At 39.0% G+C, this 18,002-nt stretch overlaps 1 protein-coding gene across 7 annotated transcripts in view; it reads left to right on the top strand.

Annotated features, from left to right (window-relative positions):
- The first annotated feature begins 592 nt into the window (after window positions 1–592).
- Window positions 593–18,002, top strand: part of LOC109429334 (serine/arginine repetitive matrix protein 1) — a 497,632-nt gene continuing 480,222 nt past the window's right edge. For 5 of the 7 annotated variants that reach the window (XM_062846752.1, XM_062846754.1, XM_062846753.1 and 2 more), the window contains exon 1: window positions 593–2,216. In XM_062846752.1, coding sequence (XP_062702736.1) covers window positions 2,160–2,216 — 57 coding nt within the window. In that variant the 5' untranslated portion in view covers window positions 593–2,159. The remainder of the gene's footprint in view (window positions 2,217–18,002) is intronic. The other 2 variants (XM_062846750.1, XM_062846749.1) reach the window with 2 other exon arrangements.

Raw genomic sequence — 18,002 nt, 5'->3', positions numbered from 1 at the left:
GATTCTGCGCGTATGCTGAGGCGACATCCGATTGCTTCAGTCGCTCTAGGTTGTACCGTGGCGGTCGCCGGTACCGTACATTGTTGATGACGGAGAGTTTTGGGCGCAGTTTGACCATCACCAGATAGTGGTCAGAGTCGATGTTGGCGCCACGATAGGTCCTGACGTCAGTTCTTGATATACTTGCTGTGTAGGAGACGTTCCCTAACTCCACACTACCCACCTGGACCACCCTGTCTAAGTGTCTGTAGAGAAGATTCCCCCCGCATGGTTTGGAAGAAAACAAAAAAAAAATATGCCTGCTCCCTGTAAGCAAAACAGCATGATTGTTGGCAGGATGTCATCGTTTTCAATTACTATGAAGGCAGAATTGTTGACAAATTGTTACATGTGAATTCTTGAATAAGATACTAAATAAAATTAATCAAATAAATCAAATAATGCTTCTTGAATTTGTAAGCGTGGGATTACTAAATGTACTGAAATCATTGAAATCAACCATTGCATCAAATTTTTATTAATTTAAGAAACTACATCTACTACTATCTATTACGAGTAATTTTCACCATCCCCCTACCCTCAGTCTGACTTTGACATTATAACCTGACAGCAAGTGCACCAGCCCCACGTCAGATAAAAGCTTTGGCATTCCTCACCAACACAACCCAACTCCAACGATGGAAAACAAGGGTATCGATTTTCCACCCTCCGCATTTTCCATCGTCTCACACGATTCACAGCTGCTGCTGTACTAGGTAGGTAGGCGTCGCACCGTCGTCGTCGTCCGCATAACGAAGGGACGGAACTTTTATCCTCGTCCACACACTATCGGATTTGCACAAGTGTATGGGTTCACCTTTTCCTTTCGGATAGTCGACCGACCGACAAACACCATCCTGCAAGGACTGGTCCTTTCGCAACGTTCAATTTCTCTCCAGCCACTAACCGTGCAACATCGCCGTCATCATCAGTCTCGTCCGTCTGGTCTGGTCTGTCTGGTGTGTGAATTTCCTCTCCTTTTTCTTTGCAATAGAATTTTCCACAATCGATACCTGCACTGCAGATAGGGGATTGGAAAAACGTGAAAAAGTGTGCGCTTTGGTGAAGGATATTCCGCGAGTTGAAAAGTGTGATATTCTTCCGGTTGGAAAAACCGTGTGGTCCCCGGTGGACGATTACTTAAGGATTTTTCTTTCGGACAATTTTCCTCTTCCTTTGCAGGCTGAATGTGTCCAATCACCGTGGAAGTGAGAAAATAGGCACTTTCGCTTCGTGCGCTAGAGCGAGAGAAAACGTCGTGTAAGCGGAAGACGCAAAACGGAAGAAGACGAAGAAGCAAAAGTGGTTCACCAATAAGTGTGTATTCGGAAGAAAATTTATCGATTGGGTATTTCTGTCTGCCAGGAGTCCGAGACGAAACAAGGTGTAAAGGATAGGACCGAAGGGTCGGCCAGTGTTCAGGAGTCCCTGCGGTACAGGTGGGTGCAGTACAGAGGGGACAAAATGTGGTGAATACCTATAGGGGAAAAAGTGCGTGTCAGTGTTTCAGTTTGAAGAAAAAAGTGCTTGAAGGAATTTTCCCATTACGGCCTTTGTCGGCTCTGTCGCAGTGAATTTAAAAAGGATTATTTCGAAAGAGTTCGTCGTTCGTAACCACCGCGAAGCAAACGGTGCGAAAGTGCAAAAATGATCTCATTTAATGGTTCGCTGAACGTCCCAGTCCCGGTGTCCGGCGTTTAATTCCGGAGTGCTTCCACGAACGAGCAAAATCGATAAACTCGGATTAGCATCGGCGACCTGTAAACGGCTTTGCACTTTCCCAGCACGTAATCGCCGCCCTCGAGTTCTTCAAACCAACCAAAAGGGGAACCCCGTCCAACGGGCAGCAACGACAGTAAATCCGACTGCTAAGTACAACAGATTCATCATCCTCACAGACGTCGACGTCGCAGTCGGGGGTGCAAACAACGAACCGGTTGGACAGACCGAATCCTACCCCTCTTTGTCGCCAGATCAGCACACCCAGTAAAGTGCGCCCCCTCTTCCAGGAGGGTGTGTGCGAGCAAGTGTCTGTGAGGGCTATTCGCGCGCGCGTGTGTGTGCGAGCCCATTTTCTTTTTTCCTGTGTGTGACCTGTTTATCCAAGAAAACCAGCCTTCATGATCGGATCATTTTGGAATCTGTGTAGAGCGTGCCCTTCAATGCCTGTAGATAAGGTGAGTTCGTTCTTACTTGTGATGTGACAGATCTTCGGCGTTCCTCCAGTAGATCATTCCGTTTTTGATTTCAATCTAAAATACCACAAAATAACAAAATAAAGATATTATGTACAGTCATTCAAATAACAATCTACGGTATTTTTTCACTTTGATGTGCAGTGAGGCAACGCAAAACTATAGAAAAAACCGGATTAATCCACCTAGTGGTGGTAGTGCCTTTCTCGTCAAATACGTACATATGATCTTCCATTGACGTAGGTCGAAGTGTTCCTGAGTCCTGATAATAGTGGATTTGTTGTCATATGCATGGGTTTGGTTCACAATTATATCTGACCAAATCCGGCGGGACAAACTGAAGCGGTTTCGGAGTTCTACCGGAAATCTCAAATGTGGTTTGAGAACGTTTTCTTGCAAACTGTTCATCAGATAATCGAAAAAGACGCGATGTGATGTGGCTCTATGATGTGTTTGGTTATATCTGACAACTTCCGGCGGGACACCCGTAACCGGTTCAGGAACACTATCGGTAGTTTTAAATGTAGTCTGAGACCATTTTCTTGCTAACCGTTTATATATTACCAAAAAAGCCGATATATCGCATGCATGGGTTTGGTTCACTGTTACGTTTGACCTCTTCCGCCGGAATACCCGGAACCACATTCATGAAGCTACCGATTGTCCCAAATACGGTAAAAAGCTATTTCGTTCATTAACGTTCATCAGGTAACATAAAAAGCCGTGATTTGATGTAACGCATGGATGGGTTTCTTTCACTTTACTATTTGACCACTTCTGGCTGAGCACCCAGAACCGATTCCGGGACACTACCGGTTGTCCCGAAAATGGTCTAAGACCAGATTTTCTTACTAACCGTCATTAGGTTATCAAAAACGCTGCTTTTTGATGTAGTTTGCATGGGTTTTGTTTCATTTTACATTTTACCACTCCCGGTGGGACACCCGAATCCAAAATCAATTGTCCTAAATATGTCAGATTATATTTGTAGAATTTCTCAGAACATATGCTAACTGTTCATCAGATTTCATCTTGACAATCGGCCGACGGGACACCCGGAACTGGCTCTGGAACACTACCGGTAGTCTTTTATGTGATCTGAGACTATTTTCTAGCAAACCATTCATCAGGTAATCGAAAAGGCATTTGACGTGTCGCATGTTTGGATTTGGTTCACATCTTCATTTGATCAGTTCCGGCGGGATACCCTAAACCGGTTCCGGGACGCTACCTGTAGTCTGAGATGTGGTCTGAGACTATTTTTCGGCTGACCTTTCTTCAGGTTATCAAAAAAGCCGTCATATTATGTGCTGCGTGCATGGATTTGATTGCCTTCTACATTTGACCGGTTCCGGAATATTACTGGTTAAACCTATCGATTCTTTTAGGCTCTTTCTCACAGAAGCATGTAAACTAGTGACCCGGCTCTCTCTGTAAAAGATCCACGGCTCACTTTTGAACGGGTCCGGATCTGATTGCCCATCTCTAGTGTGTTGCATGCATGGGTTTGATTCGCTTTTATATTTGACCACTTTCTGTGAGACACCCGGAACCGGTTCCGGAACACTGCAGTTCACATATGGTCTGAGACCACTTTTCTGCTTATCGTTCATCAGCATGTGATGTGTCGCATGCATGGGTTTGGTTTATCTTTATATTTGGCCACTTTCGGTGGGACACCCGGAATCGGTTCTGGAACACTACCGCTTCAGATATGGTCTGAGACTATTGTCCTGCTTAACGTTCAAGAGGATATCGGAAATGCCGCGGTTTGATGTATCGCATGCATGGGTTTGTAGCATTTTTGACCCCTATTTGACCCCTTTCTGGGGCAACGGTCCAGAACACCTAAATGGCAATAAAACTCCGGAACGGCTTAACCGATCCGAACCATTTTCAATAGGAAACAATGGGACCAGATTCCGCGTCGAATGAACCATCGGTCATCAAAATCGGTTGAGGTTTACTTCCAAAAAGTGATGTGAATATACACACATACACACACAGACATCACCTCAATTCGTTCAGCTGAGTAGATTCGTATATGTGTCTCGACCTTTGAAAGCCCATCAAGAAGTCATTTTTGGGGTGAACATATACCCTTTCCAGTACACTTGGAGTACGAGGTAGGCAAAAATTAGAATTTATATTTTTGCGCAATTATCTACTTACTATTTGAGCAAGAATATTGTTGTAACCGGGCGGAATCCTGGGGCTGACACGACAATACAACGTAAATCGCGAAACGTGGACTTTTGTTTTCGGAAGAGTTTTGAACACGTTCGTACTTTTTACTCGTGTATTTTACTAATGACAGTTTGGTGCAAAGTTCTTATGTGTTTTGAGATATGTTTTTTTAAATGCAATTGTAATTGTAGGTATGATAAGCAAGGTATAACAAGAATCACTATGGTGCGAGATCGCCATTTTAAAAAATCCAACATCTTGTATGTAAACATTTGTGTATCCACAAAGCCAGAGGTTCCCAAACTTTAGGCTATCAAGGCGCTTTTTGAAATTTTCGTAAATTTCGTGGCACACCAACCTTTGTTTTTACCTTCTTCAGCTCAAAAATTTAAATGCAAAATTGTGAAGAATTTTCAGTATCATGTTTGCTCAAAACCCAAATAAAATTTGGTTACTCCACATGTTTTAAAATAATAAAAGGCTTAAGAATTTCATAAATATGTGTTCGATTTCAAATATCATATTTATTTATGGCACAAACTAAACAAATATTCAACCAAAAACAGTGGAACTTTTGCAAAACTTTGATAATTCCGGCTGAATTGAGAGTTTTACGGAATTTAAAAAAAAAATCTTAGATTTTTGCGGGATTTACAAAACTTTCAAAGGTATTTGATTATTGTTACCATGTGTTTGATTATTATGGCTTCGTGGTCGTACGGCTAGTGTCACCAAGCATTTAGTCGCATCATGCTGAGAGGCGTGGGTTCGATTCCCACCACAGCTGGCAGGAAAAGTTTTGCTGTCCGTTGTTTAGTGTCGTGCTTCCTTCAAAGAGCGAATAGCTCACTGGAAGCATTAAACGTATCCATGTCTTTTTTTAAGCTTGAAGGGCTATCCCAACAAATATTATTGCTGTACAACGGCTGAATAAACTGTTCTTAGGCTAGATTTTGCAAATTTTGGCTGATCAAGCTTTTATTCAGCTATCATTGTTACTTGGGTCCAGGGTTCCTGATTTCCACTTTTAATCTTCTTCCACATTCGAAGACAGTCAGCAGCGAACGGTTGTCGCTTTATATTCGTGTGTATGCTTGTCAGCGACGACCGCAAACTCCGGCGAACGGTGGGAAGCCACACTTGGAAATTACTCATTCGTCCACATTCGCATCGCAAGCGAATGCGATTCGTGAGTGATGCAATTGATATTGTGTATACGAATTTTTGATGTTTTCGAATTATTTTCTTTGCTAATCTAGCATTTCAACAACAATACAGTAAAAATGTATGCATTACATGCAGAAATTCTCTTCTACTTATGATAATAGCCACTTCAATCACTCACCAGTATTCTTCACCATTCGCCATTCATTCATTCGCTTGCGATCCAAACTGCGACGAATGGCAACGAATATTCATGTCAAGCAGCTGGCTCATCGCTTCCCACTGGTGATGGGGTTGCGTGTTTGATCACGACGATCCGTTTGCTGCATCTTTCTCGATTAGCTTCAGCAAAGAGGAGTGAATATGAATGGAGTGAGGCGAATATACCGATCCTTGCTTGGGTCTTCTAATTGAAGTTTGGATGACTATTACTGAACGACCATCGAAAAAGTTGATCTTAATCTCGCGTTCCTGAAAGCACTTCTGATTCGGCCTTGATGAAATCAAAAGTTACATAGTTTTCTATCATTTTCCCTCAAGATCTTGAAGGACAAACGTCTTGAAATCCCGCTTCAACTTCAGACGCAAGAAGCAAGCTTCAAAGAACAGTGCATTTTATCGTTCTGTTCTTGCTCACTTGTAATAAGCTTAAAATAAGAAGATCAGGTGCGCTGGCTTTGTTTACGGAGAGATTTGTGCGCTCGAAATCGTGAGTAGGTGCCAAAGTCGGCCATTGTGGCGGCCATTTCAGGATTCTTGCAAGTTTGTCATATAATCAATTTTGAGATATGACCTACTTGCACAAAACCGACAATTTGTGATATGTCTTCCCAAAAAGCAGGAGACAATATATAGACCGGCAGACTGACTGAAATTTTTCTGGAAAGAGATTCAAAATAGGTGCTTTCATAAGATTTTCAAAATACTTTTTTTTATTACAAGCAGTTGATAGAATCGAAAACTCAACCGAAGTATTGGAAATCCAAAAGTCAATTTTAGAATTTTATCAAAAATTTCTTAAAACTCCCAAAATTATAAAATTTGTTAAAACTCAATCCAGAAGTTCCACAGAATATTCGAAGATTGGTATAAATTTTGGAAAGGTGTTGTGAAGCAATACAGGTATTCTTCGATATAACGTACCCTCGATATAGCGTACCCTCGGTATAGCGAATTCGATATAACGTACATTTTGCTTCGATATAACGTACACCATTGAAAAATTTCGTTTTTTCCAGTAATAACCACCAGATAATCTACGAAATCACTCAAATCAATGCTGTATTGCAGCATTAGCCTTGTTACCCAAAATTAGCGCAATTTGGGGAAAAATTTTGTGTACGTTATATCGAAGCAAAATGTACGTTATATCGAAGCACAAAAAACGGAATGAGTTTTTCGTGAAAACCCATGTTTTTCATTATTGTTTTTATGAATTTCACCGACATCATTATTTGGGGTTATTTTCACGTCGAATACATCAATACTAGCATAAAAAAATATAAAAATTTTGTCTGCTTCGATATAACGTACACTTCGATATAACGTACAAAGAGAAAAGTTTTCTGTACGTTATATCGAAGAGCACCTGTACTTCCAAGTTCCATAAAATTAAAAGAAAGATGTTTCCATATTAAATTATACTTTTTTTTTACTTTAGATTTGGCTCAAGAGCCTGCCGCGCACCTGCGAAATGTTCATGGCGCACTAGGGCGCCGCGGCGTACAGTTTGGGAAGCACTGCACAAAGCATTTCATTGTGGATACACTATATATGTTGATGTTGGCTCCTGTCAGAAGCATTAGGTAGAATAAGGGTTGCGACGAACGTGACAAGAATCATTCGAAGATAATTGATCAATCATGACGTAATGATGATGAACAGGTGGTAGTTCCAGTACTGTCATGCATTATTATATTACGAAATTTTTCTGTAATCACCGGACGTTCTCGCTCTCGGAATTCTTTTAATGATTTTATCATGAGAATCATCTAAAAATTCAAAAAAAAAAAAATCTCCAGGGACACCGCTAGAAATTCCTTTGGGGATTGTTGTCACAATTCATTAAAACAGTTCTGGAATGTTTACAGTGAGAAGATCCTTGCAGTATTTCTTATAAATATTTTCATTTTAGCAAAAATGTCTCCAACGATTTCTCCTAGTATCCCTTCAGAACGCATCCCTGTCTATGATTTTTTTTGAACATTTCTCCATGGGTTCCTCTACAGATTCTTTCATGAATTTCCTCAGAAATCTTTCTTGGGACTTCTACAGGAGTTCATGAAGAAATTTCTTACAAGATGCTCCTTAACATTGTTTAACAGGCTTCTTCAGAAATCACTGTCATGTATTTCCGCATTTCATGTATATCTTCAAATATTTCCGAAATCATAATTATTCCAGGAGTTTTCCTTTAGAATTTCTCTTAAATCATGAGAAATTTTCAAGAAATTTCTCAAGAAACTTTTCCAGGAATTTCTCCAGGGTGTCAGACATTCGTTTTTTCAAACGTTTCTTCCAAAGATGCAATTCTAGGAGATTTTTTCACAAAATTTCGGAGGTTCTTTCAATATTCTTTAGAATTTCAGACATTTTTCTTGAACCTGTTTCTGATATTCTTGCTTGATTTTTTTGCAGAGGTTGCTTCAGGTATTTAATAAAGTAATATTTATTCAAGGCATTGATTTGAAACTTGCTCTGAAAAAAAAAATCAAGCAATTCTTCTGAAAGTTCCTCCAGGGGTTTCTCCAATAGTCCCCCACGCATTGTTCTAGATTTTTTCGGAACTTCCTTCAAGGATTCTCTCAGAAGTTTTTGTTTCCAAATTTTCTCTCAACAATTACTCCAGCAGTAATTGCTCCAGAATTTATTCCTTAGCTGAGGAATGTTCAAGATATTCTTCTATGAATACCTGCGGAGAGCTCTCCATTTCTTCCAGGTATTATTTCAAAGATTTCTTTTTTTTATTTCTTAACTGCCGTTCTATGCATAATTGCCCCATATAACATGGGACAAAAGAACGGCAGTTAAGTGGTTCTCCAAAGTTTTCCTTCATGTTTTCTTTTATTTCTGCAGGATTTTTTTCTGAGAATTCTTTCTCAGGAGTTTTTCCAAAAAATATTTTAAAAAATAATCCTTCAAGGATCCTTTAGAAATTTATTGACGGCTTTCTTCAAGAATATTTCTGTCTGTGATTTCTGCAAGACATTTGTATAAGATTGCTCATTTTTTAGAAATCCCTCTAGAAATTTTCCAAGTATTTTCTCTTTGGAATAAATGGTAGAGTTCCTCCAGAAATCTCTTTTCTTGAGATAATTCTCCAGAGATTTGTAAGAAATTCCATCAAGAAATTCTTAAGAAATTTTCAGTTATTTTTGTACAATTTCAGGAAGAATTTCTGAAAAATCCATGAAATATTATTGTGAAAAAATGCAAGGATCTTCTAAGACATGCTAGAAGGTATTTATAAAAAAAAACAATGCTTCTAGGAATTTCTGTTGGAATCTCCGAAGAAATTTCTCTGAAAATATTTGGAGAAACCATAGAAGAATTTCCGTAGAATCACCGTAGAAATCACCGGAAGCATTCAATGAGAATTATCGGCAACAGCTCCTAGAAGGCACTCCAGAAAAAAAATCTTAGGAGAAAGTCCTGGGTAAACTCAGAAAAACTTTGAGAAACATCCCAGGACCAACACCGGATGGAATCTTCTGAGAGAAATTTCAGGAGAAATTCCGAGAGAAATCTTAGGTAAAACTTCAAAATAAACCCCGTGAGAACTTTTAAGAAATATCCCAGCTGAAACTTCTGTAGAAAACCAAGAAGGAACTCTTGAAGAAAGCTCATAGAAATTTCTTGAAGGTAGGTATTGCAAAAAAACTATGGAAAAATCTCGGAAAGCACTCCTGCAGGCAATTCGTGAGCTCTTCAAGAAATCCTTGAAGGAATTCTAGTAGAAACCCCATGGATAACTCCTGTAGCAACTCTGAGAGAAGTTTTAGTGTTTTAGTGAGAAATTCTGGGAGGCTTTCCGGGAGGTATTTCTAGAGAAGTTCCAGAAAGAAACGCTGACGAAATGCCTGGAATTTTTAACGTCTTCATGGAGCCACAAGCTACCAGTAAAATCTTGCAGATTACATGAAAAATATTTGTTTTGGCAGTTTGTTCTTACTAAAAACATGTAGTGAAAGCTCATGTTCGAAAGAAGAAAATACTGCATACTCGAAAACTTTTTTATGCACACCAACAATTCAGAAATTTCTTTTGACTCTTCTTTTGAGAATATCTACAAGTAGTAAAATTCACTACTTTTCATTTATATGATCTAATGTATTATTTTATTGGAGTAATTACCCTGAGTATTCCTCGGTTTTCCCTGTAAAATAAAATTCCCTGAGGATTCCCGGTGTTCCAGGTTTTTCCAGGTAGTAGACACCCTGTAATAATTCAAGATTCTCTGGAGGAACTCCTTTGGGATATTCTGGATGAATCCCTGAAGAAATTCCTGGACACATTCATGTTGGAGTTTTTAATTTATGTATTAGAACCATTGCTGAACAAATCTTTGGCCGACATCTTTGGGAAATACCTGAACGAATATCTGAAGGAATCTTTGGCAAATTTTCTTAAGAAACCACTGGAAGAGCTTATGAAACAAATCATTGAAAGAATTGTTCAAAGACCATGTGGAAAATTCGGAGAGAATTTTTATTATGTTTCCAGTTCAAAACCGAATTAGCGACATTTTTTCTTTGACTTCCGCTGCCTTTGCCTTGCGTTAAACACAATGTCGGAAGTGGGGCGCTGTATTGTACACCTGGTGCTCTATACAGCGCACCACTTCCGACATTGTGTTTAACGCAAGGCAAAAGCAGCGGAAGTCAAAGAAAAAATGTCGCTAATTCGGTTTTGAACTGGAAACATAATATATAAACAGAACCATAGAAAAAAAAATCAAAAGTAATTCCTGGTGAAAATTCAGAAGCCACCCAATGAAATTAACATAAAATAATTATTTGAGAAATTCATGAGAGAATATTTAAAGGAAGCTCAGGAGATGTTTTTTTTTTTGAAGTATCCCTGGAAGAATTTCCGATAAAAGCCGACGGAGTAGTTTAAGAAAGAATCTTTGATAGGTTTGAAGGCTAGATTCCTGGAGTAATTAAGGAATCCAGGGATTTATTTTGGAAGAAATCCATAGAAAGCTTTCTTGGACTTGGAGAAAAATGTATGGGACCTTGTGAAATTTTATTCGTATTAGTATTGTTGTTATTGTTGTGTTATACTGTTTTACAATTTTTAACAAAAAGATCAATTATTTCTCAGATATGTGAATTTTCAGACTGTCTCGATTCAAGATTGTTTATTTCCAAAAATGGAATGTAGATTTCAGCCAAATTTTACTGAATTTTGCCGAGCTGAAGGTTTCAGCAATAAGTTTGCTGAAATTCAGAAAAAAATGCTGATTTGTTAAGGAAACTCTGCTGATTACACAGCGCAACATTTTTTTGTCTCAAGAGCAAACTTATGTGTCTCCGAAGGATTTTGGGCCGCTGAATCCGAATCCGTCACAATTTTGAGCTATACCTCAATTTATAGGGCAAAATATGCGATTTTGGGCTTTTTTGACTGCAAGCCATTAAGCGTGGAAATATTTTTTTTAAGCAATCAAAAGGTTAATTGGTCAATTAACATCTAAGTTAACGACTCATGCAAAATATTTCGTTTTACCTAATCAAATTTGATAGATTTAAGCATTTTATGTTAGTATGAAAGCTTGCATGCAACTTTTGGAGGGTGACTTGTATGGGTAATATCATACCTAACATAAATCGCCTAAAACTATCAAATTCGATTTGGTAAAACGAAATATTTTGCATGAGTCGTTGATTTAGATGTTAAGTGACCAATTAACCTTTTGATTACTTAAAAAAAATATTTCCTTGCTTAATGGTTTGCAGTCAAAAAAAGCCCAAAATCGCATATTTTGCCCTATAAATTGAGGTATAGCTCAAAATTGTGACGTGTTAGAGCAAATCTGAGCCCGGATTCGGATTCAGCGGCCCAAAATCCTTCGGAGACACATAAGTTTGCTCTTGAGACAGACAAAAAGTTAATTTTTGTTACGCTGTGTTATCGGTAACGTTTTGAAATTCAGCAAACTTTGCTGAAAGTTCAGCAAAAAATTTTGCTAGACCCTTCAGGTCGGCAAAATTCAGCAAAATATTGCTGAAAGCGTTTGGTGTGTAGAACCTATTTTTGATATAGGTAAGAAATTTCAAAAACTGATGCATTCTAGGTATTGTTCTGAAAATTTATGAAAAATTAGCTGTACCCCGCAAACTTTGTCTTGCCTACTGCGTTTTTTGACGTTTCAAGTCCCTAGCCAAGTCCCTGTTCAAAATGTATGAAAACTTGACTTTAAAAACTCGCAATTTTTCCATGTTTTTTGCCTCATAAATCTTCCTTGTATGCCACTGCATACAAGGGGTCACCGCCTCAAAAACATGTCATTTTTTAGGCCCATATCTCCGCCAATTTGCGTCCGATTCCAAAATCCTGGGTCTCATTCAAAAGATAATAAGTCAAAGAAACTTTGAAAATGGTTTAAATGAAACTTTTTCAAAAATATTTGTATGTAAACTTAACCCAAAGTTGGCAAATTTTCTAAAAAATGAATATAAACTTACGGCATTGTCGCTGGAAATTGGGTCGACCAAATTTTAAGATGAGAGCTGTAATATAACGGCAGCCTATTTATTGCACCCATAAACAAATAGAAACGCTCCATAGAAAATCAAAAAGCGCTCCATAAAGAATGAACATATGTTCCATGAAAATGTGCAATATTACCCATAAATAATTGAAAACGTTTCATACTTTATAAAAAAGGTACCGATAAAACATAAAATTTTCTGATTAAAAGTGAAATTTTGCTCCAATAAATAATACTGAAATGCTCCACAATAAAATACAAATGTTCCATGGAAAAATGCAAATGATCCATAAAAAAATTAAAATGTACCCATAGAAAATTGGATGTTGCGCCATAGAAAAATTAAATTGCACCATAAAAAAATGAATTTTCACCCTAGAAAAACGATGAATTCTTCATAAGTATTATCGAACTGCACCATAGAAAATATGAAATGCTCCATGAAAAATTGAAAATCGTCCATAGATAGCATATTCTCATAATTTAATTCGACAGGGACGAATTGATTTACATTGCACTGCTTTAGTGGTGCAAATGTTTAAAGTTATGGAGAATTTTAATTTTTTTCTGGAGCAAATTGTATTTTATGTGGTGCAGTTTGATAATACTTATGGAGCATTTGTCTATTTTCTATGGTGCAATTTCAATTTTTTATGGTGCAGTTTAATTTTTCTATGGAACAATATTCAATTTTCTATGGGTACATTTTTATTTTTTTATGGAGCATTTGTATTTTATTATGGAGCATTTCAGTATTATTTATTGGTGCAAAATATCACTTTTAATTAGAAAATTTTATGTTTTACCGCTACATTTTTTATAAAGTATGGAACGTTTTCAATTATTTATGGGTAACATGGCACATTCTCATGGAACATATGTTATTTTTTTATGAAGCGTTTTTTGATTTTCTATGGAGCATTTGCAATTTGTTATGGATATGGTTGCAATAACCTTTTGCCATAATATAACCTATTTTCTTTTAGCTTTCGACTGCGTTTTACCGAACTTAGCTAAAAAATCTAGGAAAGTTTGGGGTCACCCCTCAAAATAGTGTATCGGCCAAAAGTTTGGGGTCACTATCGTAAAACATGGAAAAATTATTTGTTAATATCTTCGTTATCTATAGTTAAATTTTAATTCTCTATAGCTCATTTCAAAGATAATTAATTAGATTTACGTTTGATGTTTTTAATTTAACGAATTGAACGATTTTGTTTTTACAAAAATGTTATGTAGAGTTAACACATTTCACCAACTTTCAAAAAATGAGGCAATTATACGTTGTAACGATCCGTCCCGTTACGCTAAGCAAACGGCTTAAGCGCCACCTTCCAAGTAGAAGGACCGTTCACTCTTCTCAATTACCCGGCAAGGAGACCTCCTTCTCAGGGCAGGTCAACCTAGTTCTTAAGAAACGAAGCCGCACTCAACAACCCAAACGTCAGACAACTAATCAGAACCAACTCAAATTCTCAAAAAAAACCCTAATTAATCCACCTAGCGGTGATGGCGCCTTTCTCGTGCCTTCGAAACCCCATTTCAATAAAACTCAAGCGTATATCACACGTGTATAGTGCACTTTCATACAATTAACAGAAATCCATTTCATGATATCAGAAATCATATCGTTTATCTGGCTTTTAATGTTTTAGCCTCAAACTCTTAAGAAAAGGACGCTATCTTGAATTTGAAGTCGCCATTTAGGATTTAAGATTGCCATCATGGATGTTCTGATCGCCATTTTTGGCGTCCAGGCATCTTCCCTACGAAAAATATACTTCATTAAACAGCCGTCATCTTAAATTTGGAGCCACCATCTTGGATTTTGGACCAACATCTTGGATATTCTAGAAGCCATTTTTGGAATCCAGACATCATCCCCATACCAAATATACCAATAATGCATTGTTTCAGGCCCTAAAACTCCATTAAACAGCCGCAATCTTAAATTCGGAGCCGCCAGCTTAAATTTTAAATTGCCAACTTCATTAAACAGCCGTTAGAGCCTAAATCTCCATCAAACAGTCGCCATCTTGAAACTGAAGCCGCCATCTTGGATCTTAGATCGCCATCTTGTACATTCTGGTCGCCATTTTTTGACTCCGAACATTTTCCCCATACCAAATATACCCATATTGCATGGTTTTAGAGCCTTAAACTTCTTTAAACAAACGCCATCTTGAATTTGAAGCCACCATCCTAGATTTCAGACCACCATCTTGGATATTCTAGTCGCCATTTTAGGAGTCCAGACATCTTCCCCATATCAAATATTCCCATATAGCATGCTTTAAGAGCCTCTATTAAACAGCCACCATATTGAATTTTGAGCCGCCACCTTGAACATTTGGCTGCCGTCTTGAATATTGGGCCGACATCGTGGAGCTTCTGGTCTCCAGTGTTGATTTCCGCATAAAACTCGCCAATCATGCTAAAGATTACAAAAATCGCCGCAATTTGATGTATCGCATAAGGGGCTAGTTCAGCTTTATATACGGTCAGTTCCACCGGTGCTGGTCCGGATCACTGAAATGGACATAACTCCGCAACGCCTTGGCCGATCTGCACCATTTTTGATAGCAAACAATTCCGGTTCGATTCAAGCTATAATCCGAAAAATCGACCAATGGGAAGAGCTTTAAAAGTGACTGAACTTATTTTGCGCACATACATACATGCACATAATCTCAATTCGTTGAACCGAGTTGATTGGTATATGTGACTTGATCCTCCGAGCCTTTTTTCGAAAAATCGTTTTTTGAGTGAACATATAGTTTTTTAGTACACTAAGTGTACGAGAAAGGCAAAACACTACTTTCGAGCTTTTTTGCTTCAGTTATCTAATCATCTATCTAACTATCTAATCTATTGGTTCCAAGATCTTTTTTGGTAGCAAATTAAATAATCTTTCAAATGCGATAAGTTTGACCATTTTCAAGTTATAGTCAGTTTAAGACAAGTAAAGTCAAAAACATGTAAAGTTCAATTACTACGTAACGGTTGAGATTTGACCATATGCGTAAAACATTTTTTTCACCGGTCTGAAACTGTTTGCTTGCTAACGTTCATAAGGTTATCAAAAAATCCTAGTTTTGCTGTGTCGCATACATAGGTTCAGTTCAATTTTATTTTTAGTCGCTTTCGGAGGGACACCCGGAACTGGTTACGACACTACCGGCTGACCCTAATGTGGTCCTACCCTATTTCGTTGATAACCACATCCGTCAGGACATCCGGAACCGGTTCCGGACCACTACCGGTTCAGATATGGTCTGATACTGTTTTCCTGCTTACCGTTCATAAGATTATCGAAAATGCCGCTGTTTGTTGTGTCGCATGCATCGGTTTGGTTCACTTTTATATTTGGCCATTTCCGGCGCGACACTTGGAACTGGTTCCGGAATACAACCGGCTGTCTCTAATGTGGTCATAACCTATTTCTTTGATAACCAGTCATCAGGTTATCAGAAAAGCCGTTATTTGTTGTATCGCATGCATGGGTTTGGTACTTTTTTTATATTTGGCCACATCCGTCGGGACCCCCGGAACCGGTTCCGGAACACTACTGGTTCAGATACGGTCTAATATTGTTTTCCTGCTAACCGTTCATCAGGTTATATTTGGCCACTTCCGGCGGAACATCCGGAACTGATTCTGGAACACTACTGGTTCAGATATGGTCTGATACTATTTTCCTGCTTACCGTTCATCAGGTTATCGAAAATGCCGCTGTTTGATGTGTCGCATGCATGGGTTTGGTTCACTTTTATATTTGGCCATTCCGGCGCGACACCTGGTACTGGTTCCGGAATACAACCGGCTGTCTCTGATGTGGTCCAAACCTATTCCTTTGATAACCAGTCATCAGGTTATCAGAAAAGCCGTTATTTGTTGTATCGCATGCATGGGCTTGGTATTTTTTTATATTTGGCCACATCCGTCGGAACCCCCGGAACCGGTTCCGGTACACTACTGGTTCAGATACGGTCCAATATTGTTTTCCTGCTAACCGTTCATCAGGTTATCGAAAATTCCGCTGTTTGATGTGTCGCATGCATGGGTTTGGTACTCTTTTATATTTGACCACTTCCGGCGGGACATCCGGAAGCGGTTCCGGAACACTACCGGTTCAGATGTGGTCCGATACTGTTTTCCTGCTAACCGTTCATCAGATTATCGAAAAAGCCGCTGTTTGATGTGTCGCATGCATTAGTTATGTTCAATTTGATATTTGGCCACTTCCGGCGGGACACCCAGAACCGGTTCCGGAACACTACCGGTTCAGATATTCTGAGACTATTTTTCTGCTTACCGTTCATCACATAATCGTAAATGCCGTGGTTTGATGGGTCACATGCATGGGTTTGGTGCATTTTCATGTCTGGCCCCTTCCAGGGGTACCGATCCGGAACACCTAAATGGCCATAACTCCGGAACGGCTGGACCGATCCGAACCATTTTCAATAGGAAACAATGGGACCAGATTCCGCGTCGAATGAGCCGTCGATCGTTAAAATCGGTTGATATTTACTATCAAAAAGTGAGGTGACCTTTTTTTGTACACATACACACACACATACATACACACACACACACATACACACACACAGACATCATCTCAACTCGTCGAGCTGAGTCGATTGGTATATGAAACTTGCCCCTCCGGGGGCTCTATCAAAATTTCATTTTTGGAGTGAACATATAGCCTTTCGGTACACCTTGGTGTACGAGAAAGGCAAAAACTTACCGAAACCGAATCAAATATTCCTAAATTAGCCAATGGGGGAAATGCTTATCACTAAAAGAACCCAACACCAACCTTAAATCTAGAAATTCAACAAATTTGTGACGTATTAAAAAAAATGGAGTACCCTAACTAATCTAGAAGTAAGTTTTATTCAGAATCAATTTAAACGAAGTTAATTAAAAAAATATATATATATTCAAATTCATCGAGTTCAAATCGATAGCCTTTAATTAAACTATTTAATTCAACTGCAAATTAAGGCAAACCTAACTCCTAACTGTGACGTCACGTTTTCGAAAGAAACTTCAAGAGCAAATTTTCGTTTCGTTTTGTTAGATCTGACCTCTTTATGCGACGATCCCTCGGCGGTCGTCCCACGTGGTCATACGATTGGTTATTGCGCACTTCAGTACTCACCGACTGGTCCAAACTTACACCAACGGCCGGTTCCACCATACGACTCGCGCGTCGGCGTCGGTTCCGGGGTATAGGCGTCCCCTTGCAGTGGAGTGTTGAGCTTCCAATTGGGATGTCAGCTCACGCCGCACGTCTTATTGGCGGACGAGTCGTCGTCACACGAAAAATGCTACCGTGGTAGCCAATGTTGCACAGCATTGGCGGTGACGTTTTGGTGGGTCAAAACTCACAGCCTATCGGTGATGGTCGGTGGTAGTCCTCGCTGGATCTGAGGGATGATTGTCCACCCCAGACTAGCCGCCCACGTTGGGCAAGGAGGGCCTGTTCAACGTGGATCTTCACTAAATTTGATCACTTTTCCTATTAATTAGGCTTACCTGAATTTAGAATTAGCCGAAACACTCTACAAATCAGGCACAGTCTCAACAAGACTTTGTCTCACTCGACAAATTCAAATAATTTCGAGTTTAGTTCAAATTAGCTCAGCAAAACCAAAAATTTGTTTGCAAATCTCAAACTGATCTTTTTAATCACT

Source organism: Aedes albopictus, chromosome 1 (genome assembly GCF_035046485.1).
Source record: "Aedes albopictus strain Foshan chromosome 1, AalbF5, whole genome shotgun sequence".
In the NCBI taxonomy this organism is placed as follows: domain Eukaryota; kingdom Metazoa; phylum Arthropoda; class Insecta; order Diptera; family Culicidae; genus Aedes; species Aedes albopictus.
Note: the sequence above shows the minus strand (reverse complement) of the source record. Positions and strands in the feature narration are given on the sequence as shown.